This window comes from Petaurus breviceps, unplaced genomic scaffold, assembly GCF_028583685.1.
Source record: "Petaurus breviceps papuanus isolate PSGF00001 unplaced genomic scaffold, PetGlider_PUasm1.0 90503, whole genome shotgun sequence".
NCBI classification, from domain to species: domain Eukaryota; kingdom Metazoa; phylum Chordata; class Mammalia; order Diprotodontia; family Petauridae; genus Petaurus; species Petaurus breviceps.
The window spans coordinates 2,833,882-2,853,894 of NW_027187265.1; the positions used below are offsets into that span (position 1 = coordinate 2,833,882).

General features: G+C 46.0%; 3 protein-coding genes and 1 long non-coding RNA gene across 5 annotated transcripts in view; 2 read left to right on the forward strand and 2 right to left on the reverse strand.

Annotated features, from left to right (window-relative positions):
• The window catches only part of TNNC2 (troponin C2, fast skeletal type), a 158,378-nt gene extending 143,457 nt beyond the window's left edge, over window positions 1-14,921 (forward strand). Inside the window, exons 2-7 of one of the 2 annotated variants that reach the window (XR_011163287.1) lie at window positions 10,233-10,301; window positions 12,908-12,959; window positions 13,083-13,226; window positions 13,310-13,424; window positions 13,738-13,945; window positions 14,656-14,921. Coding sequence is in view for 1 of the 2 variants with exons in the window: in XM_069062757.1 (XP_068918858.1) it covers window positions 10,299-10,301; window positions 12,908-12,959; window positions 13,083-13,226; window positions 13,310-13,424; window positions 13,809-13,945; window positions 14,656-14,687 (483 nt within the window). In the remaining variant the exon portion in view is untranslated. The remainder of the gene's footprint in view (window positions 1-10,232; window positions 10,302-12,907; window positions 12,960-13,082; window positions 13,227-13,309; window positions 13,425-13,737; window positions 13,946-14,655) is intronic. The other variant, XM_069062757.1, reaches the window with a different exon arrangement.
• Window positions 4,589-10,225, reverse strand: LOC138141858 (uncharacterized). Its single transcript, XR_011163288.1, has 2 exons — window positions 9,845-10,225; window positions 4,589-7,065 (listed from the first exon to the last, which is right to left on the reverse strand). It is a non-coding gene; the product is annotated as an uncharacterized lncRNA (long non-coding RNA).
• A 602-nt stretch (window positions 14,922-15,523) lies between the features above and the next one.
• On the forward strand, window positions 15,524-17,434 carry LOC138141859 (regulator of G-protein signaling 9-binding protein-like). The gene is made up of 2 exons (XM_069062758.1): window positions 15,524-15,855; window positions 16,231-17,434. Exons 1-2 carry the CDS (start codon window positions 15,657-15,659, stop codon window positions 16,716-16,718), a joined length of 687 nt encoding a protein of 228 aa, XP_068918859.1. The 5' UTR covers window positions 15,524-15,656; the 3' UTR covers window positions 16,719-17,434.
• UBE2C (ubiquitin conjugating enzyme E2 C) lies at window positions 17,269-19,952 on the reverse strand. Its single transcript, XM_069062759.1, has 6 exons — window positions 19,749-19,952; window positions 19,534-19,561; window positions 19,002-19,088; window positions 18,416-18,620; window positions 18,080-18,139; window positions 17,269-17,523 (listed from the first exon to the last, which is right to left on the reverse strand). The coding sequence occupies exons 1-6, from the start codon at window positions 19,850-19,852 to the stop codon at window positions 17,465-17,467; spliced, it is 543 nt and encodes a 180-aa protein (XP_068918860.1). The 5' UTR covers window positions 19,853-19,952; the 3' UTR covers window positions 17,269-17,464.
• Between the last annotated feature and the right edge of the window lie 61 nt (window positions 19,953-20,013).

The following is a 20,013-nucleotide window of genomic DNA, read 5'->3' on the forward strand; positions in this document are numbered from 1 at the left end:
ATCTTTGTATGCCCAGTACCTATCAATCAATCTGATGTGGTACAGGCTCTGGGAACCCCCTTGATTTCTGATTGAATCATCCCATTTGATGAGGCATTTGCATGAGGCCATGAACCTTACTTTGTGGCTGGGCCCAGACCTCTATTACTAACCTAGCTCTCCATTGTCCATCTACTTCCCACCCCGGAGCCTATCAAAATATCAATCCACCCTTGAACTGGCCTAGCCCACCATTGTCTGCCTCCAGGTAGCCTCTAGCAACTTCCCACCCTTAATCACTCATTTACCTCATTAACTCCTCCAGAAGACCCTCCCCAAACTCCTCCTCTAGACCACCCCTAGATTCCTCTCACAGCCCTTCTGTATATAAGACCCCATCTTGCCTCCTTGTGTGAGAACGCTATAGAATTTTCTAGCACTGACCTACTCTGTGTCCAATACAAGCAAACTTTTAATAAACTTTACTTTTCTTTGGCTGAGAGAAGACTCAAGTCAAATTCATTCAGCAGGATCTTCGTGTTGGTATTTTGGGGTTTTTTGTACCCCTAACCATATACCTTATCATTTTATGATGAACCACATCAAATCAATCAACACTTATTAAAGGCCTATTACATACCAGGCACTGTGCTAAGCACTGAGGTTATGAAAAGAGTCAAAAGCAGTTCCCTGACCTCAAGGAACTTATAATCTAATGGGGGAGACAACATGAAAACAAATACAGCAAACTATATATAAGATAAATAGGAAATAATGTACAGAAAATAATGGGATATCGGAACCTGGTCCCTAAAGGAAAAGATCACGTATCTGGAAGCAACCTAGTCATGTACAGACCTAACCCTGTAATTACTCAGATAAAACATATCAGTGCAGGCACTGGGTGCCTGCCCAAGGACCTTGCCTCTGGCAAAACTTTGTATAAACAACTATTTTGTGCCTTTAATGAAGCTATCTCTTTTGACTCCCTGAATTTTCCCATATATTCCAGCAGCCCAGACCACTGACTCCTCTGTCCAAGGCCTACCCTAGACTACTTTCACAAACTAACCACTTCTTAATCTCACCAGAACACCTAATTAGCCTATTTGATATCCCTTTCTCTGCCCCTTTTGAATATAAGCATCAGTGTCATCCTCATTAGTTTTCTGGGTTCCCTAAGAACTTTCATGGGCCTTATTAGAGTCACAATAAACCTTGCCACTTGACTGGAAGATGGTTTGAGTGTGTGAATTCATTCCAGGTGATGCTGCCCTGTACCCTGACATTTGGGGGTTCTCAGTGATAAGGTACAAGGTCTGGGAACCCTCTTGAACTCTGATTGAATCTTTCCATTTGATAAGGCATTTACCTGAGGCCATAGGCCTTTCATTGTGGCTCTGCCAAAACCTCTGTTACTAGCTCTGTTACTACCCTCCATAATCCAGCTAGCCCCCACCCTAGATCCTCAACTGTTACACCCTTGAACTGGCCTAGCTCACCATTGTCTATCATCTCCAGGTAGCCTCCAGCAACTTCACTCATTTACTGGAGTCAGACCTCCTTAACTCTGTTGTGAAGAGAATAAGAACTGAGACCAAGGTTTTAGATAAATTTAGATTTATTGATCAAGAGCACAACTGCCTGGAGTATACACTCAAATCAGGTAGCCCCTAATTGAGGTACAGGCAATGCTTATAAGGGCAAAAATCACAAAAAAACACAATTGGGGAAGGGAGCTAGCATAAGCAATGACACACAGAAGCCAAGAACAGCCATTGGTTGGATCTATAGCTCAGGGCTAATTTGGGGAACAAGGTGCAAAGGTATAAGGGCACAGCTGGGATTCTTCCTAGAACAGGGTAGAAGGCACAGGGGGAGTGGAATTCCTGGAGCAGGCTGTGGTCATGGAACAGGTCAGGGTCATGTTCTGGGTGAAGGGTGTGGGGGACCCTGCTTGGTTAGCATTCTAAGTGAAGGACCTTGCTTGGTCAGCATCCCAGAACAGGGTGGTCTCTTGCATGGGATAGACTTGCCTCATGATCTCTATGCACACTTGAACCATAATCCTTATACAAAATGCTGCTTCAAGGCTTACTGATTTAGGGAAGTACTAACTTAGGGGAAAGATAAGGGAGCAGAGAACTATGCCTTGGGTGATTCACTTTTACGCAGGACTTGAAGCTGTTACAAGCAGTTACAGGGTTTAGGATAAAGACAAATATAAAGGGGCTTAATGGTGGGCTCCAAATCAGGTGGCATGTGATTTGGGTTACCTTACAACTCCTTCTGAAGACCCTCCCCAAGCTGATTACTAGAGTCTGACCTCATTGACTCCTCCTGAAGACCCTCCCCCAACTCATAAATAGAGTATGACCTCCTCTGACTCCTCCTGAAGTCCCTCCCCAAACTCCTTCTCTAGACCACCCCTAGATTTCTCCCACAACCTTTCTGTATATAAGACCCTATCTTGCCTCCCTGTGGTGTGAGAGTGCCATAGAATTCTAGCATAGATTTTCTCTGTGTCAGATGATTCTGGCTTGCTTGCCTAATGCAAGCCTTACAGATACTGAGGCTCCTTAAGAGTCTACCCATCATGGTGAACTTTTAGTAGACTTTGTTTTTCTTTGGCTAAGAGAATGCTTGAGTAGAATTCATTTGGCAGGACTGGGCATGTTGGTGTTTTGAGAGTATCCCTAACCCTATATGTCTTCATTTTATGATGACCTCTTCACCAGAAGCCCTAAACCAAGTCAAAGAGTCAAAAAGACATTAGATGTTTTTTGGGGGTGGGGAAGGATTCCAGTAAAAGAAGCGATTTTTAAGTCTTAAAGGAAGACAGGGAGGTCAGTAGTCAGAGCACAGGAGGTAGAATATTCCAGGCATAGGGGATAGCCAGAGAAAATACCTGGAGCTAAGAGATGGATTCTCTTGTTCCTGAAATGGCCAGAAGGCCACTGTCACCAGATGGAAGAGTATGTATATTAGGGACTAAGGTGTTAGAAGACTGGAAAGGTAGGGGGTGGCTAGGTTAAGAAGGGCTTTGAATACCAAACAGCATTTTGTATTTGCTCCTGGAGACAACAGGAAACCTCTGGAGTTTATTGAATAGGGGGGTGATCAGACCTACACTTCAGTGACTGACAGATAGATGGATTGGAGTTGCAGGGCACTTGAGGCAGGAAGTCCACCAAGTATACCATTACAAGAGTCCACATTTACTTTGCACCTATTGTGTCATCTAAGGCCCAGACTGGTTAAATGTGGAGAATGTCACCCCACCAGAAAATGAAAGGGATAGATTGTTTTAGCTATAGCAAGACCCCTGAGCACTGAGATGCATGACCACTGGCCACCCTACAGCTCCTCACTCTCAATCCTCCATCTCCAGACTTCAGGTGTTTTCACAGGCTGTTCCGTGCCTGGAGCTCCCTTCTCATCTCAGCCTCTTGGTTTCTCAGGCTTCCTTTAAATCTCAGCTAAAATTCCATTTACTACAAGAAACCTTGTACCTTCCCTCTGTTGATTATCTCCAATTTATTCGGTCTATAGTTTAATTACATATAGTTATTTTCACATTGCCTTGCTCATAGTAAGTGCTCATAATAAATACTTGCTGATTGCCTGACTTTATACTCCTGTTATCTATATTTTTATATGTCCTTACGTTCTCTCCCATTCAAATGGAAGTTTATTGTGAACAGGGATTATCTTCTGTGTATCCCTAGCACTTAGTACAATTCCTGGCATGGCAGGTACTTCCAAACAAATATTTATGAAGCTGCTCACTGTGTACCAGGAGCTGTTCTGAGCTCCGAGATACAAAGAAAGGCACAAGACACAGGAGCAGAATCTTTTCTAAAGGAGGAAGAAAGCATGCAAACAATTAGGTAGGTGGCAGCATGTGTAACAGAGGCAAAGGTCAGTCTGAGGGGGAAAGATCAGCAGCTGAGGGCAACAGAGCAGGGTGTGAGGGGAGCCTTGGAGGCGTTTGGGGAAACAAAGAATCAGGCATAGGGAGAACCAGGATGAAGTCAGGGAAACAGCATCCTGTTCAATGAACTGCAAGAAGGCTCATCTTGTTGGAGTTTACAGTGAGTGGTGGAGTAAAGTGTGAGAAGGTTGGAAAGGTAGGAAGGGGCTGGGCTAGGAAGAGTCTTCTTTCCAGTGAGTAGTCTAGGTAGGAGGAGCTGAGGCCCTCCCTGGGCTCTGGTGATATCCGCAACTCATTCTTTTGGACAGGGTGGGGCAGAGGCTGTCCTTTGGAACTGATTCTGGAAGGAGGAGGCTATCTCTGGAGTGTCGTGTAACCCTGGAGCTGACTGGGACCTTAATCCCGGTTCCTTTTACAGGAGTGGAAAGCCAGGGTTCTCAGAGATTCTTTGCAGTTCATTCTGTACCCTCTGCACACACGACTGCCAGCATTACTTTCATGAGGCGGCTCATAGAGCTCAGGCCTGGGAGACGGGAGGCAAGGGGAGCACCTCGCGTTCCTGCTTTAGTACAAACTCACTTTGTCATCTCAGACATGTTATTTCCCCGCTGGACCTTTGTCTTCTCCTCTGTAAAATAGGTTTACCCAGTGAAAACAAAGACATCAGGAAAAGAGTCATGTGTACAAAAATATTTATAGACTGAACGAACAAAAACATGTATTAAATGCTTACTATGTGGCCAGAAACACTTTCTATGGTATCAAAGAATGAGAAACCAATCAGGCACATATTGCTTGGGGACTGGTAGAAAAATGTATTTTAAATATGTATATATTTTTTGTTTCCTTAAATATTTTCCAATTACATTAAAAAATTTTTTAACATTCATTAAAAAAATTTTTACTTCCTGACAAAAACATCATTGTCTACTAGGGAGAGATATCAGCCCTTGGGGATTATTAGTATTACTATCTGAGCATTAAATTCATGACTAATCTTTTTGGAAAGAAACTGTCTATTGAAGTGTTAGTAAGCTGCCACACAGATGCTTCAATTGTGTCCTGGAATATCTGAATGTAAAAAACATTTCAAATGAACAGAATTTTTCATTTAAATCTAGGGAGTTGCACTTTACAAATTAAAAAAAAAACCCTTTTGTCATAAGAAAAAATTTTTGAGTTCCAAATTCTTTCCCTGATACCCTCCCTTTCCCTATCCCTTGAGAAGGCAAGCAATATGATGTCAATTACCCATGTGAAATTGTACAAAACCTATGTCCATATCTGGCTGAATAAGTAGTGGCATACAAATGTAATAGAATTTTACTTTACCAGAAGAAATTACATATATGAAGAATTCAGAGAATCTTCGGAAGACCTGTTATAAAGTGATACTAAATGACATGAGGAGAAGCAGGAGAATCATTTATATACCTTTGTAAAAGAAAGAAGGACTTCAGAGATTAAGGCAGTGATCAGTCAGAACTTCAGAGGACTGATAATGAAACTTTTCAACCTCTTGGCTGAGAGTTATGGAGTAGAGGTGTAAAATAAAAGGTATGTTTTCCAATATATCCAATGTTTTACTTAATGATATTTATTTACTTAACTATATTTATATTATAAGGGAAGGCTCTGTTGTGGGGCTGGGGAGAGGAAGGATGAAATAGTGGGAAGCAACAGATTCAAAAAAGAAAAGACCATCAATGAAATAGGTATAATACTATCTGCTTGCCTACCATTTATGTTGTGAAATGAGAGATAATAGATTTGAAGGCCCCTTGTAACACCTAAAACATTATTGAAATGTAAGGTGTTCAGCTATATTCTCCAACCCTATTCTATTCAAGAACTTACAATGGCCAAATTCAAGCACTTCTTAATCCACTTCCATCAGTTCAACTTTATTTTGCAACTATTCCCCAAAGGAGTTCTCTCTCTCTTTTTTTTTTTTCCATTCAGAACAAGAAGCCCAACAACATGAAGAGGGGAACAAGATTTGAAATCTAGCATCCAGAATTGTTCTCTTTCTTACTTTATCTTTAAGAGGATTTTCCTGTCCACTCTTTGGGGTGCTGGGACCAGGACCAGGACCATAGGCCAGGGCTGTGAAAGAGACTACACTGGGAACAGAAGCAGGAACCACAGCAGAAAGACCTCCAGAGTACCAGGAGCTATCAGCTATTACAAAACCTTGTGGACTGGTGAACCAGGGGGTAGGAAGACCAATCCCTCTCCTCATGTGTTCCCTGCCTTATATTCCAAGGCCCCACTCCCCTGGCCACAAAGCAGAAAGGGTAGTCAGAAGGAGTTTGAGGAAACAATTGGGCAGAGGGCTCAGTAGGGCTTCCTCAGTGATTTTCCTTTATTTTTTTTCTTTTATTATTATATTATTCCTTTTATTTTTGCTATGACTGGCAACTGTGTGGGATAAAAGTTCAGAGTCTGAGTCTGAGACCAGAAAAGGTCTTTATTCTTTCTCATGAGAAAGGACTCTGCCTCTGTTGCTCAAATGGCATCTGTAAGGGATAGAGCACCAGGTAGAAGCAAGCCCATGGTTATATAACCTTCTAATGCAGAAACCCAACCCCCTAACTGGCCTTCACTCTCATTGGTAGGGAGGCTGGCCCACAACCTAAGCCCGGGAATCTATCTTAGAGACAAAGGACACAGAAACACGTGGGTGTCCAATGCAAGGCCAGGAAGGCAGTTTTATCCTTATTTGGCATATCTTGTGCTGAGGTGGCACTGGGGAGGGTCTCCATTACTCTAAGACCCAGATTCCTGTAAGGTCAGGAGACTTCTAAATTTAAGCCTAGTGGATGCTGAAGCCACTCTAGATTTGATTTTTCAGAATGGGGAAACGTCATTGCAAATTATCCCTCACAAATCCCCCCTTTTCTTTCATACTTTTTGAAGTTTCCCCACTTTTCTTAATTCTAATTATCCTCTTCGGATTGACCGAATTCAAGGGGGCAGTCCCCTTTATGAGTGCAGATAGAGAGATTCAAAGAAAACAATAACAAATAATTGTCCTTTCGAAGTCCAAAAGTCTCTTTTCACACTGAAGAAGTCCTCTGGTTGCTTAAGGTCATCCATCTTCAGTCCTGCATCCCAATTTCTCTTTCTTCCCCCTTCTTTCATTCATTTACCTACAAAAAGAACCTTGGAACCAATTTAAATGACCACTCCAGAACCCTTATCATTCTTACAAAATTAAAATTGGAGTCTTAGTCAATTGTCATGATCACACATTAAAACCAGTTTTTTTATATTTTGCATTAATCCATTATTAATTCCTCCACCAGAAGGATGGGATTTTACTAAGGGATTTACATTAAGCTCACAATTAAAACAATTAAAATTTTTACCAATTAGTCCAAAAATTATCCTCCTTTTAACATTGACTTATTATAACAAAGTTGAGACAAGTGTGATACTAACTAAATAACAGAATAATATTCCTACAAACCTGTGACATACTTGTTCTCATATTATTACAGAGAAGTAAAGGACCCTGACTCATACACCACTGTATGTTGATTGTCTATGCCCAGCAAATGTGGGGGTCATTGACTGACTTCAGGTACAGGGTAGAAGGATCAATTGATTTCTTGGTCTTTTAAAATATGTTTTGTCTTGTTTTTTTAAACCAACATTTCACATCTCCTAGCTCAGGGGTTCTTAACCTGGGGTTAATGAACTTTAAAATATATATATTTTGAAAACTTTATTATGATTGAATTAACTAATGTTGTGCAGTAGACTTTGGAGTCAGGAAGACCTGAGTTCAAATATGACCTCAGACTAACTATGTGACCTTGGGCAAAACACTTAATCTTTGTCTACATTATTTTCCTCACCAATAAAATGGAGATAATAATAGTACTTTTTTCCTAGGATTGTTGTGAGGATCAAATAAACCTTAAGGCATTATGTGAGCTGTTATTATTTTGTATATTTAAAAATATTATCCTTAGAAAGGATCTATAGGCTTCACCAGGGGTGGGGAAACTGTGGCCTCAAAACCACAGAACAATTTATGAAATTTAGATTCAGTCAAAGGCTGTACTTGAGGACTTAGAGGTCCACATGCGAACTCAAGGCCACAGGCTTCCCACTCCTGGGCTTCACAGTATTGTGGAAGGGAGACATTAAAAAGAAAAAGGTTAAGAAAATCTCAATGTTGAACTTGGTCAATGCCACTAGGGAGAGGACTAGTTGAGGGGAGGGGGAAGCAAACTAAGTTTTTGTAGGCTGAGGGCCCCTTATGGCCAGTGGGGAGAACGAAACCTTTTATGTACTCTCTCCTATACCTGCACTAGAGAGACTAATGAGCTTTGGTTGTTGATTCAGGGAAAGCACCACCTAGCGGACAATTCAGATATATTGCATACTAGATAATATGATAGCACCATATATATGTATGTATATGTATTCTGTAGGCTAAAAGAAGGTAGCTTATGAGCTGTTTGGGCTCACACGACTAAAATGCATCACGATACATCATTATCCTCATCATCAGTATGGATTTCTTTTGATCTGGGCTGTGAGCTTCCTGAAGGGGTTGGGGTACCATATATTACACTGTTATCCCCTGTAGCACAGCTGAGCACTGGGTACTGGGCTGAGCTTATAGTAGATATACAAGAAATACTTATTGAATGAATAAATGAAGACTGGACTTGGAATTCAGCTCCTTGGGGAGCACAGTGGATAAAGCATCAGGCCTGGTGTCAGGAAGACTTCCTGAGTTCAAATCTGGCCTTAGACACTTATGAGCTGTGTGACCCTGTGCAAGTCACTCAACCCTGTTGGCCTCAGTTTCCTCATCTGTAAATGAACTGGTGAAGGAAATAGCAAACCACTCTAGTATCTCTGCCAATAAAACCCCAAACAGGTCATCAAGAGTCAGACAAAACTGAAAACAAGTGAACTAAAGCAACAGGACTTGGACTCAGCTGACCTGGGATCTAATCCTAGTGTGCTGTGGGACAAGTTGCTTCCTATCTCTGGGCCTATTTCCTCATCTATAAAATGGGGATGTTATATACTCACACTACCTGCTTCACATGGCTGTTCTAAGAAAAGCACATCATAAGCCAGAGAACACTAAAAAAATACAAAATGAAATGATTGTCTTTGTGCCCCAGGGCCATTGCCCCTGTCCTTGTGGGTGTTCTAAAGATCCTTTCTGGGTCTTGGCTTTGCCAAGGTGTAAATGGTTCCAAACGGGAACTTACCCAGGCCCCTTCCCTCTGCCCCAGCCTTGCTGATGCCTTATTTAGTCTGGCTTGACTGCTCATGCTTTTCTTGGGAATGTCTATATATAGGGGAAGAAGTCAGTGCCATTTGCTGCTGTCTATCCTGACCTCTCCTTGGCATTTGAATCCCCTGCCCCACCCCCCCATCTCCCCATGCCCTCTGCTCAGCTGTTTTCTGGGGCTCTCTTGACCATCTTCATTCTTCTCTCCATCTGTCTTGTTCCCTGCCCAGGTGGGAGTTGGGACATGTCTCCCCATTCTAAAGGTTAGCTATTTTCTAGTCTCCTCTGGAGTGTGGGGATAAGCAGGAAAGTGGCTCTCGGGCTCTCATACTAGGGCAGGACTGACTTCTGACACCCACTTATCGCCATGTGTGGTCTGGGAGAAGAGGGGATCTGCCCTTTTGGGCTTTCAATTTTCTTCACAGTAAAATGAAGAGGGTCTCCAAGTCCCTCCCAGCTCTCACATTCTTTGTTCTGTTCTTTATGGTGCTGAATATGGTTCTGATGTGCTGAAGGTTCCTTTTATCTCTACCATTCTATGATTTTAGAGTCTCACTCCCCAACTGTCCCCTAAAAACTACCAGACATCACTAGTGTCTGGAGAAGCCAACAATATACTCCCATTCAGGCAAAAGAGGAGATCCCTTGTGTCTGGTGTCCTTTACCTTCTCGATGTAAGGCAAACTTCTTTTTGTCACCGCCTTATTCCTCTGTTTAGCCATAGTCAGGTCCTTCTCCCTGCTTGTTATGGCCCAGCTCGGTACAGGTCAGGGGGTCCCAGTGTAAAGGCTCTCTGAGTGGGAGGAGGGTGGGACCTCTCCATAAGGGTCTTGGAACATCAAGGCAGGCACCTGCTTGAAGTTTTAAGTTTACCCAGGGCGCCTTGGCTAAATTAGGTAATGGGATTAGACTTGGGGTGGGGCAGGTGAAACTGAGATCTGGGAGCTAATTGGATGGGGGAAAGCTGGGGTACAAGTGTGTCCAATCCCAGGGATTGGGGGAGGGAGGAAAAGCAGGAGCCCCTACAAATATTGGGGACTGGGGTGGTAGGGAGCCTTTGGGTGTGGAGTGCAGAGGAGTTGGGACTGACTGCAGCAGGGCATATCGAGACCAGTCACCATGGTAAGTGGGCCTCCCTTCCCCATCCCCTATCCTGAGATCTTTACCCTCTCCCAGAAGTTCTGAGGGGAGAACTGAGCCTCATCTCCCTCTCCCTGGACTTTGGGAAAACGTGTCAGAAAAAGAGGCCAGGAAGCCCAGGAAACCAGAGGTGGATGGCCCCAGAAGAGAGGCAATATGGGGTAGAGGAAAGCACAGATTTAGAATACAAGGCACAAGTCTTGACTCAGTCATCAATTTACTATGCCTTCCCCTCCCCCCCCACAACCCAAATCATTTAATCTCTTTCTTCAACTGAAAAATGAGAAGATTGTCTTTTAAAGGCCCTTTCTAGTTCTAAGCCCTATGGATTAGTGAAGTTGTAAAGAATATTGCCATCCAGGGAGAAGAAGCAATTTCCCCAAAGTGTCCCCCACTCTCACCTGCCCTCCCCAACTTAGAAACAGTATGGTGTGGTAAGAAGTAGTTCTGGAATCAGAACTGAGGGACATAGGTTCATCTTCCAGCTTTGGCATCTACAATGTGAATGACCTTGGTCAAGTAATGGAGCCTCTCTGGATTTCAGTTTTCTCACCTGTAAAATGAGGGCAATGGATTGTAGGACTCTCAATTCCTTTACCTCTCTAAGCTCATGATCCTTTCTCTGGAAGTTTTCTTGGAACGAGAGACTAGTGTCATCTTGGTCTCCTTTAACCACAGAGAAAAGAGGCTCCTGGGGATTCAGGAGTTAAGAGTATATGCCCCTTCTGCCTTTCTGGGGCACCAGGCAGCATGGTGTCTCTCTACCCCAGTTGCTTCTCTCTCTGGTTTTTACTATTTTTGTTCAAAGAATCCCAAAGACTTTGGGTAATCTTACAACTGAGCCTGGAGGGCAGAGGGACTGCCCAAGAAAAGGTGGAAGGAGACAGAGACATGGGCTGGGGGGGGGGGGGAAGGGTATGAAAGGGCATAGCTTGTGGTAGAGAGGGAAGAAAATCAGACTTAGATGAAGGGAACTGGGATCAAATTTCATCACAGCTTATTCCTGTTGGGTCCCAGTTTCCTCCTAATTTACAAAATGGGGGACTCAGGTATTGGGCTCAGTTGGTCTTTAAGGTTTTGCTCAGCTCTAAATTCTACAGGCCTTTGAGGAAGGAGGCATTCTTTAGTTTTTAATACCCCACTCCCACCCCCTAGCCCCCTAGCCCCTCCTTCCTTGTCCTCTTAGCCTTTCTTTGAGGAGTAACTGGAGCCTGGGCCCAGCTGTTCTTACAGCCTTGGTCTAAGAATAGCCAAGGCCTGGGGTGGGACATGGCATGGGGAGGAGTTGTGGAGAGATGGGAAGGGGTCCTCTGATTCCTCATGCTCAGGCCTTCGGAGATTCTGGGTTTAGGCCTTACGGTTAGATTTCTCAGATTCCTTTAAAGCAATAGGAATAAATTTATGAATTCCTGGAGCCAAAAGGGGTTTTGGAGATCACCTAGTTCATCCCCTTAATTTTTATTGAAGAAACTAAAGCCCAGAGAAGGGAAGTAACTTGCCTACTACACATGAAGTCAGTGGCAGTGCTGGGACTCACACTCAGGTCTCCAGACTCCTTATCAGAAACATTTTCCAGTAGATTACACAGCCTCACAAAAGTCCTGGCAGGGACATGTGGTTACCCTCATTTGCCTGAGGCCCAGAGAGGTTAAGCATTTTACTCAGTTATACTCCATTAAGGCAAGATGGGGTAATGGAAGTTGTACTGAAGTCAGAAATTCTGGCTTCAAATCCCAGTTCTTCCAAATACTTCCCTATGACTTTGGACAAATCACTTCATCCTTCAGGTCCTCAGTTTCCTCTTTTGTAAAATAAGGAGATTGGATTAGATTATCTATAAGGGCCCTGTCATCTCTAATATTCTTTCCAACAGTTGGTGGTTGAGATCACTGGTCTCCACTGCCAGTTCTAATCTATATTGCCCTCTCTGGAGGGTCCCTCAGCCCTGACATGATGAACATGATGAATGAGGAAGTGGGACCATGAGTTAGTCCCCTCTCTGTGGTCTGCTATGTTCAGGAACAGGGATTGGTAGGGCGTGGCTGTCCCCCCTGAAGAGAATACCCTATGTCCTTTCCTAGACTGAGTCCCTAGGACTCCTACATTTGAAATGGCATTAGCATTAGAATCCATTTTTGTACAGCTTCCTTACAACCCTGAAGTAAAGACATTGCAAAACAAGATGTCAGATACTACTAAACCCAGACGACTTTGAGTACAGAGACTGTATATTTATTGTCTAAGGACTTGGTCTAACCACTAAGAAGAAATTTCATCATCAAAATATTGCCAACCAGATGGTGATTTGGGGGGGGCTCAGAAACTCATAGGGTCATAGTTTAGATCTAGAAGGAACCTTATAGATTGTCTAGTCCAATCCCCTCTAATCCATTCTGGGACTCAAAAACATGAATGACCTTCCCAAGGTTACACGAATAGTAAAATTGGGACCTGAATGCAGGTTCAGCAGTGAGAGGAGATCTTGGCTCTCCCCAACCTAGTCCTTCTCCTGGGAGTCCCCCTTCACCTTTCTCCTTCCCCTTCTCCTTCCCTGAGGCCTGGCACCTGACTTCCCTTGTATCTTGCAGACGGACCAGCAGGCGGAAGCCCGGTCCTTCCTCAGCGAGGAAATGATCGCTGGTGAGTGTGTATTTTGAGAGGTGGGCTGTGAAAGGGACTTGGCTGGGAGTGAAATGTATGGCTGTGCCAGTCTTTAAGGTGAACAGATCCTCTTTGTTATTCCTCCGTTACCCTGCCTCTCAGAGTTCAAAGCCGCCTTCGATATGTTTGATGCTGATGGTGGTGGAGACATCAGCACCAAGGAATTGGGCACAGTGATGCGGATGTTGGGCCAGACACCCACCAAAGAGGAGTTGGATGCCATCATAGAGGAGGTGGATGAAGATGGTGAGTAGGGGCTCTCCAGGGCAGGTGAGGAGTGGGTGACTGCATTTGGGCAGGGCCTCTGAGCCTCACTCTCCCAAACCCAGGCAGTGGCACCATCGACTTTGAAGAGTTCTTGGTCATGATGGTGAGACAGATGAAAGAGGATGCGAAAGGAAAGAGTGAGGAGGAGCTGGCTGAGTGTTTCCGCATCTTTGACAGGTTAGGCTGGGTGCCCACTGGGGCCATGATTCCCTGGGAAGGTGTTAGTGAGGGGAGGGGGTGGAGATGAGCTGCTCCAGGGGTCTTAGAGCTCAGACTCAGCCCTAGTGGGGTGGGTTGGGGAAGGTGTACCTGTGGGGGAGGGGTAAGGGGGGGGTGGGGAGAAGGGGCTTTAGGGCTGAAGTGGGAAAAGGGGGCAGAGTAGCCCTGGGTCCCAGGCCTTGGAGGATGTGAACCAAATGATCTTTAAGGACTCTTTCAGCACTGGATTCTTTGGTTCATTGCAATGTGTATAATGGGGCCCACATCACAGTCTCTTGAGAGGCTACCTGAAGAGCACCTTCTACCTGAAGGGTCTCTTCCCCTTCCGTCTTCCCACCCAAGGAATGCCGATGGCTATATTGATGCTGAGGAGCTGGTGGAGATCTTCCGGGCTTCAGGAGAGCATGTGACAGATGAAGAGATCGAGTCCTTAATGAAGGATGGAGACAAGAACAATGATGGCAGAATTGACTTTGATGGTGAGGGCAGGATGCTGCTGGAAGAGACAAGAGAGGGGCGGGGAGGAGTTGGGTAGTGGTATTGAATGGGCATGTTCTGAGGGAAGGGTTTTGGGGAGGGGCAGGGACCAGGGATGGAGCTCCAAGACCCTGCTTCCAAACCTAGCCCTGCCTCCCAACTTGCTTTCGTAGCCTTGGATGAGTCATTTTCTTTCTTCAGGTCCATTTTTGTTTTTTTTTTTTGTAAAATGAGGAGTTTAACTTTATTTCTCAGATTCCTTCCAGCTGTGTGTGATATACTGTAATATACATACATCAACAAGAAAACATTTTCATTGAGAACTTACTAATGCAGAGAGGATGGGACTTTGTTGTGGGTCAGAGATACAAAGGTGAAAATAGTCCTGTCCCTCAAGGAGCTTCCAGTCTAGAAGTGGGTCCCAGAGGGGTGTAGTGTGTAGGGCATTGCATTTGAAGTCAGGTAATGTGAGCCTGAGATGGGCACTGCCACTTATTATCTAAGTACCCTAAGGCAAATAAATCATTTGCCCTCTCTGGCCTCAGTTTTTCTATAAACTGAGTTCTTTCCAGGTCTAAATTGTATGAATCAATAAACCTGGGCAAACCAGGCCTGTGTGGGCAGTCAGATCCAGGTCTGTGGCCTTGCCCCCCAACTCTGTGGTCCCACCCATACCTTTTCTAATTTCCTCTCCTCCCCTTTCTTCTTGCAGAGTTCCTGAAGATGATGGAGGGTGTGCAGTAAGAATCCAGCACAGCTCAGTCTTGTTTTGCCCCACCCTGCCCTTCACTCCCAAGGGTTCAATCTAAGATTCACCTGGCTCCCATCTGCCTGAGACCATCCAGGACTGTCCATACCTCTCCACTGTCCTCTGCTGCCCTGTCCCTCCCTTATGTGATATTCTCCCTCCACTCCCTCCCTCTCTCCTGGGTCAGGAGCATGTAAATGTCACTAATAAAGGAAAAAAAAGATTTCAAATGGAGTGGGCCTCAGAGGTCTGGGTTGCTCGACCAAGTAGGCATAGGGAACACTGGGTTTATCTAAATTAAAGTTCTTCAACCTTCCCCCCCCCATCACTTAATCTTTCTGCTTCGGTTTGCTCATTGTCAAAATGGGAATAATAGCACCCTTAGTCACTGGGTTGTTTTGAAGATTATGTAAAGTCCTTTGCAAATCTTAAAGGTTTTGTTTCTAAATAGAAATGTTAGCTGTCGCAATTTAGATTTGATGTGAGGAGAAAAAAAACAACCTTAACAATTGTCGAGTTAGTTCAGTGTGAACTTGGGTAACAAAGTGGCACGGGCCCATCTCAGGAGATGAGGGGTTCCCCTCCATTCTGAAAGTCTTCATATAAGTCCTAGATACACCCTGGTCAGTAGCTTGTTTGGGGCAGTCAGGTTCAGGTCGGGCGGGCGTGTGGGTGTAGGGTGAGGGCTGGCTAGAGATCGGAGGGGGAAAGGGGAAGTTGGGGAAAGCAGGCTTAGCTGGACCATGCGGCTAGCCTAGAGGGAGCTGGTGGGCCGGCGCTTTCCTGCCTGTCTCCGCCTTCTCCTTGTCCAGGAGGGGTGGGGAAGGGGCTGGCGGCTGGCAAGGGCGGAGTCTGGAATCCTGAGAGAGAGAGAGAGAGAGAGAGAGAGAGAGAGAGAGAGAGAGAGCTGGGCTTTGGGACTCCAGACCGAGGCCCAGGCCAAGATCGCCAAAGCCGAGGGAGGCATGTGGGGCGCGGGGCCAGGGGAGAGGGCGCGGGAAGCCCGAGAGGCTGTGGCCGAGTGCAGGGCGGCGTATGAAGCGCTCAACAGGTTCACTGCGAGCTACAGGCAGTTGGTTCTGGGAGTGGGCAGCTCGGCGGACGGGAGGAGGCTGCGCAGGGCTCTGGAGGAGAGCGGCCGCAGGGGCTTCGAGCTGAGTCTGGGTGAGCAGACAGGGCACGGGGGATGATGGAAGGGGCAAGGAGCAGCTAGGCGCGGGCAGGCCGGGGGCTTCCGAGACGCCGAGAGGGAAGGCAGAGCGTTTGGAACAGACTAGGGGTTCGAATTCCGACTCTGCCGCTTTGTTGCCTGGCTTTCCCTTCGGTGGAAGGGGAGGGGGGCGGCTAAGTGGCGCTCTTAGGATACCTGGTCAAACTTGCTGACCGTCCTCCAGATCCTGCCCTTAGAAAGTGAGGCCCAGAGCTTTTAAAGTTCTCGCTGTAGCTGCTGAGATGTAGGTGTCCCCTGCCTGCCCTCCCCTTCCCTGACTGTGGCTGCCCCCGCCGTTTGTTTGCCTTCTCTTTCCCGTCCTGCACCAGGCCTACGGAACCAGCTTTTGGCCGAGCTCACAGAACCAGGGGGCAGGCAGGAGGAAGAGGTGAAGATGGAGTTGGAGCGGATCTGGGTGCTCTGTCTGTCTGCCCTGGAAATTTTCCTGCAGGATCTGGGTCGGGCCCATGACCTCAGCCAGCTTTTCCCCTTGCCATCTCTGGCCTCAGGGACCCAGTTGGTCAATACTGGAGTTACATCCTTTGGGCCCAAGGGATGGAGCCTGAGACGGCCCAGTGGGAAGGCCTCTGAAAGAGCTAGGGAGCTGCCTGAAGAGCTGGCGCAGTGGGGGCAACGCCTGGAAGAGATGCTGTTGGAGATGGAGACCAAGGTCAATGTACCTGTGTGGAGTGTGGAGGCCACGGTGGGTGGTCCTGGAGCTGAAGAACCCAGCCCTGAGGACTCAGTTGGGAGGAGTCCTAGGGGATGCTGTGCCAGGGCTCCACTCAGGCTTCAATCTCATTGTATAGTGGCATAAAGAAATCAAGGCCTAGTGCAGGGACATCTCTCCCCTTCCCCTTGAGAGGTCAGTAGAAGTCAGTCTTCTACACCAGGGAACTACTTTCACGGAAGGCTAAGTCGATTTCTTTCCCAGTTCAAATCTCAGCAGAATGTGTGACAACCAGGGAGCATTAAAAGAGTCTCTTACCCCAAGAGTAAGGCTGAAGTACAGCTACAAATATGAAACAGCTGGGATACAGGATGATAGTGCAGAAACATAAACCACATTATAGAAGACCTAGATTCTAGGTCCATTGATTTAGAGCTATGTCAGGTTCTTGCTGTTTCCATCAGTGGTAGAAGATTGGTTTGGACCAGTTGATAACAGTTCCAGGATTCCTTCTAATTCAAAACATTCCATGGCCTATGTTCTAATGTCCTCCCAACTCTGAGCTCAGACACTGTACACTGCTTGCTAGAAACCAGCCCAGACCCTAGGGAATTGTTTCCTCTAGGCCCAGGCTCAGCTTACAGCTCTCCTCAGTTCCCCATCCTGCCTCCAGAGAGTCAAAGAACACAGCAACAGCTTTAAAAAAACAAAACTTTATTTATTTATACATTAATGTTGAGGGCTGGATTAGAGCTTAAGAAAAAAAAAAAAAAAGGAAAACAGTATGATACAATCCTTTACAGAAGAAGACAGATTATAAGGAATGGGAAAAGATAGACATACACACATACACATACACACAAGATGAAAGAAGGTAGTCTGGGCAGCCAGGGTTAGGGCTCTTGGCTAGTCACCTGCTTCATGTAGGTTTCCAGCAGGTACTTTTTAAAGGCTGGGGAGAGAACAGGATGAGTAGGTAAGCAAGTGGCCTGGGTGTTTCCAGGGATATGCCAGTGTTTTGGCAAACCCCAAGAGGGTTGACATTAAATCTAATAATTTTAGAAATGGGGTAGTCTGGCTCTGATCTTTCTCCAATTTCTTCCTTGATCCTAGACTGCCCCTTCTGCCTCTAATCATTTCTAGGGGAGGTGCCAGGAATAGGGATGTTGTGTCTACCCTGCCTTTACCCAAAATCTGGTGAGCTACTAGAATTTATTCTCTTCCTAACCAAAGTCCAGTATTTGTTCCTATACGCACCAAGCTGTCTCTCCTGAGATCCTTTTTCTGTTCCATTCACTTAAAGATAATACCTATTTTAGTTAAAAGCTCTCTGGGGTTTCTGCAGCAGTTGTTAAAATACCACCATGGTGAGATTTATCATTCTACCCAGGCATCATTTGCCTAAAATGCTTTTAAGGACAAGGAGTTGAATCTATACAGGGTAGGATTTTTTCATTTTAAATCCTCTAGGGAAAAGGCTGAAATTCTTGTTTTAGCAGAGGACCTACCTGTGGGATTTGTCCAAAGTTCAGCAGCATGTGTGTTCAAGGGGCTGTCAATGTTGGGTTCTGTAGGTGGAGACAATTATGTCAGGAAGGAAAAGTCCAGAAAAACAATGGTCAGGGAAATTGGAGTTCTATGGGAACCAGGCTCAGAAGTGTTGTAATGGTTAAGATATATGGTTTCTGACATTCTATGTTCTGTGGTCCCTTCTAGACCTGACAGTCTGTGAGTTACAAGATGGTGATGGTAAAAGGAGAGTAAAGGGTAATCCAAACCTGAGAGGAAGGTTAGGGGTGAGGGCAGGGGAACAGAGGAAATCCCAATGGGCTAGCAGGCATCACCTCCCAGCAGACTCTGGATAGATAGCAAGATGGTCCTGACATCATACAGAGCTGACCACTTGTCCTTGAGGATGTCCAAACAGATATTCCCTTGGGTGTCCACATTAGGATGGTAACAAGGTGTGACAAATTTCACAGTGGGAGCATTATAGGGGTAGCCGCTGGGGAATTCCAGGGAGAGCTTGTACCTTAGGTCTTCATATACCTAGGGAGGAAGAAGCACCCAAATAAATTAGTAAGTGGAACACAATGGGCTTGAGGGGACATTTAAACTACAAGAGGCACTTTGGTACAGTGGGAAGGACAGTGGGAAAAGTCAGAAGGGCAAGTTTGAGCTTCAGTTCTTCTTCTATGAAATGATATATCACCATAAGCCTTTCCTAGTTCATGGGGCTGTAGAGATGATCAGCTGAGTCAAGGCATGGGAAAACTCCTGAACAGTTAATTGTAAGAGATTTTCACTATTTGGGGTGAGGTTTTCTCATCTACCCCTCAAGGGATTCCTCTCGCCCAATTGCTCCCTTCAGCTATATACCACAAAGCAAACTCCACCCTGTCCTGCCCATTTCCAATCCTTGATACTCACAGTCCCAGCTGCCCCATGGATGGTCCCAACCCACTTGAAGAGATTGTCTGACTCTGGGAAGGCAGAAATTCCTTTGTCTCCAGACATCTGCAGAGGAAGAATAAACCTTTTCTGGGGTGGGGTAAGCACGCGGTCCCTTTCCAAGGGCCCTGTGACTCTAAAGGGAAGAATAGTTGGGTGAAAAGGCAGCAGCCTAAAGCCATACTGTTTTGCTTATTGATGACCCCAATAAAATACTTCTAACTTGGCTGATTAGGATTTTTTTGGGAGGGAGGGGAGGTGTCAGCAACCAGTCCTCCAGGGGAAGGCTAATGGTTAGAGGTGGAGCTGTAAAATCCCACATTCTCTCCGGGTACCCTTCTATTTAAAAAACAACAAAAAAAGAGTTTGGAATCCGAGGTCCCTTTTCAGCTGAGAGTTATTTGCCTCTGAGAGCGAGGAGGAAGGGAAGGCTTTGAATCGTTGTGGGCTGGAGCCAGGGAGTTCGGCGGGGGCCTCCTGGCTGCAAGGGCTGGTCCAGGCAGACACTCACCATCAGGGTCATCAATTCCTGCTGTAACCTGCGGAGAAGGGACAAGGAAGTGTTCAGTTACTGAGAATTAGGACCAGCCCAACCTTACCCCAACCTCCTCTCACTTGAGTGCCCCCGGCCCCAAGACCGACCTCCGATCCACTCTCCAGCCTGCCCTCCCTCCCCGGTTCCCAGCCCATCCGCCCCTCGGTTCTCCTGGTTTCGGGAACTCTCACCTCTTGCCCACGGACCCGCGGGCCGCGGCTGCCCCAGGCTCGGCCCCCTTACGGGAGGCGGCGGCGGCGCTAGCAGCGGCCGGGTCGCGATTCTGCGAGGCCATAGGGGACCGGAGATAAAGGAAAAGAAACTCCCGGGCGGCAACGGTGGGGATCCAGGCCCGCCAGCGTTTGAATTGTAACCCTCCGGAGGTGTCAGCCAATCGGAGACACGCTTGGGTTTGATCCAGCCAATGGGTCACTCCGATGTTCCTCGTCACCTAGA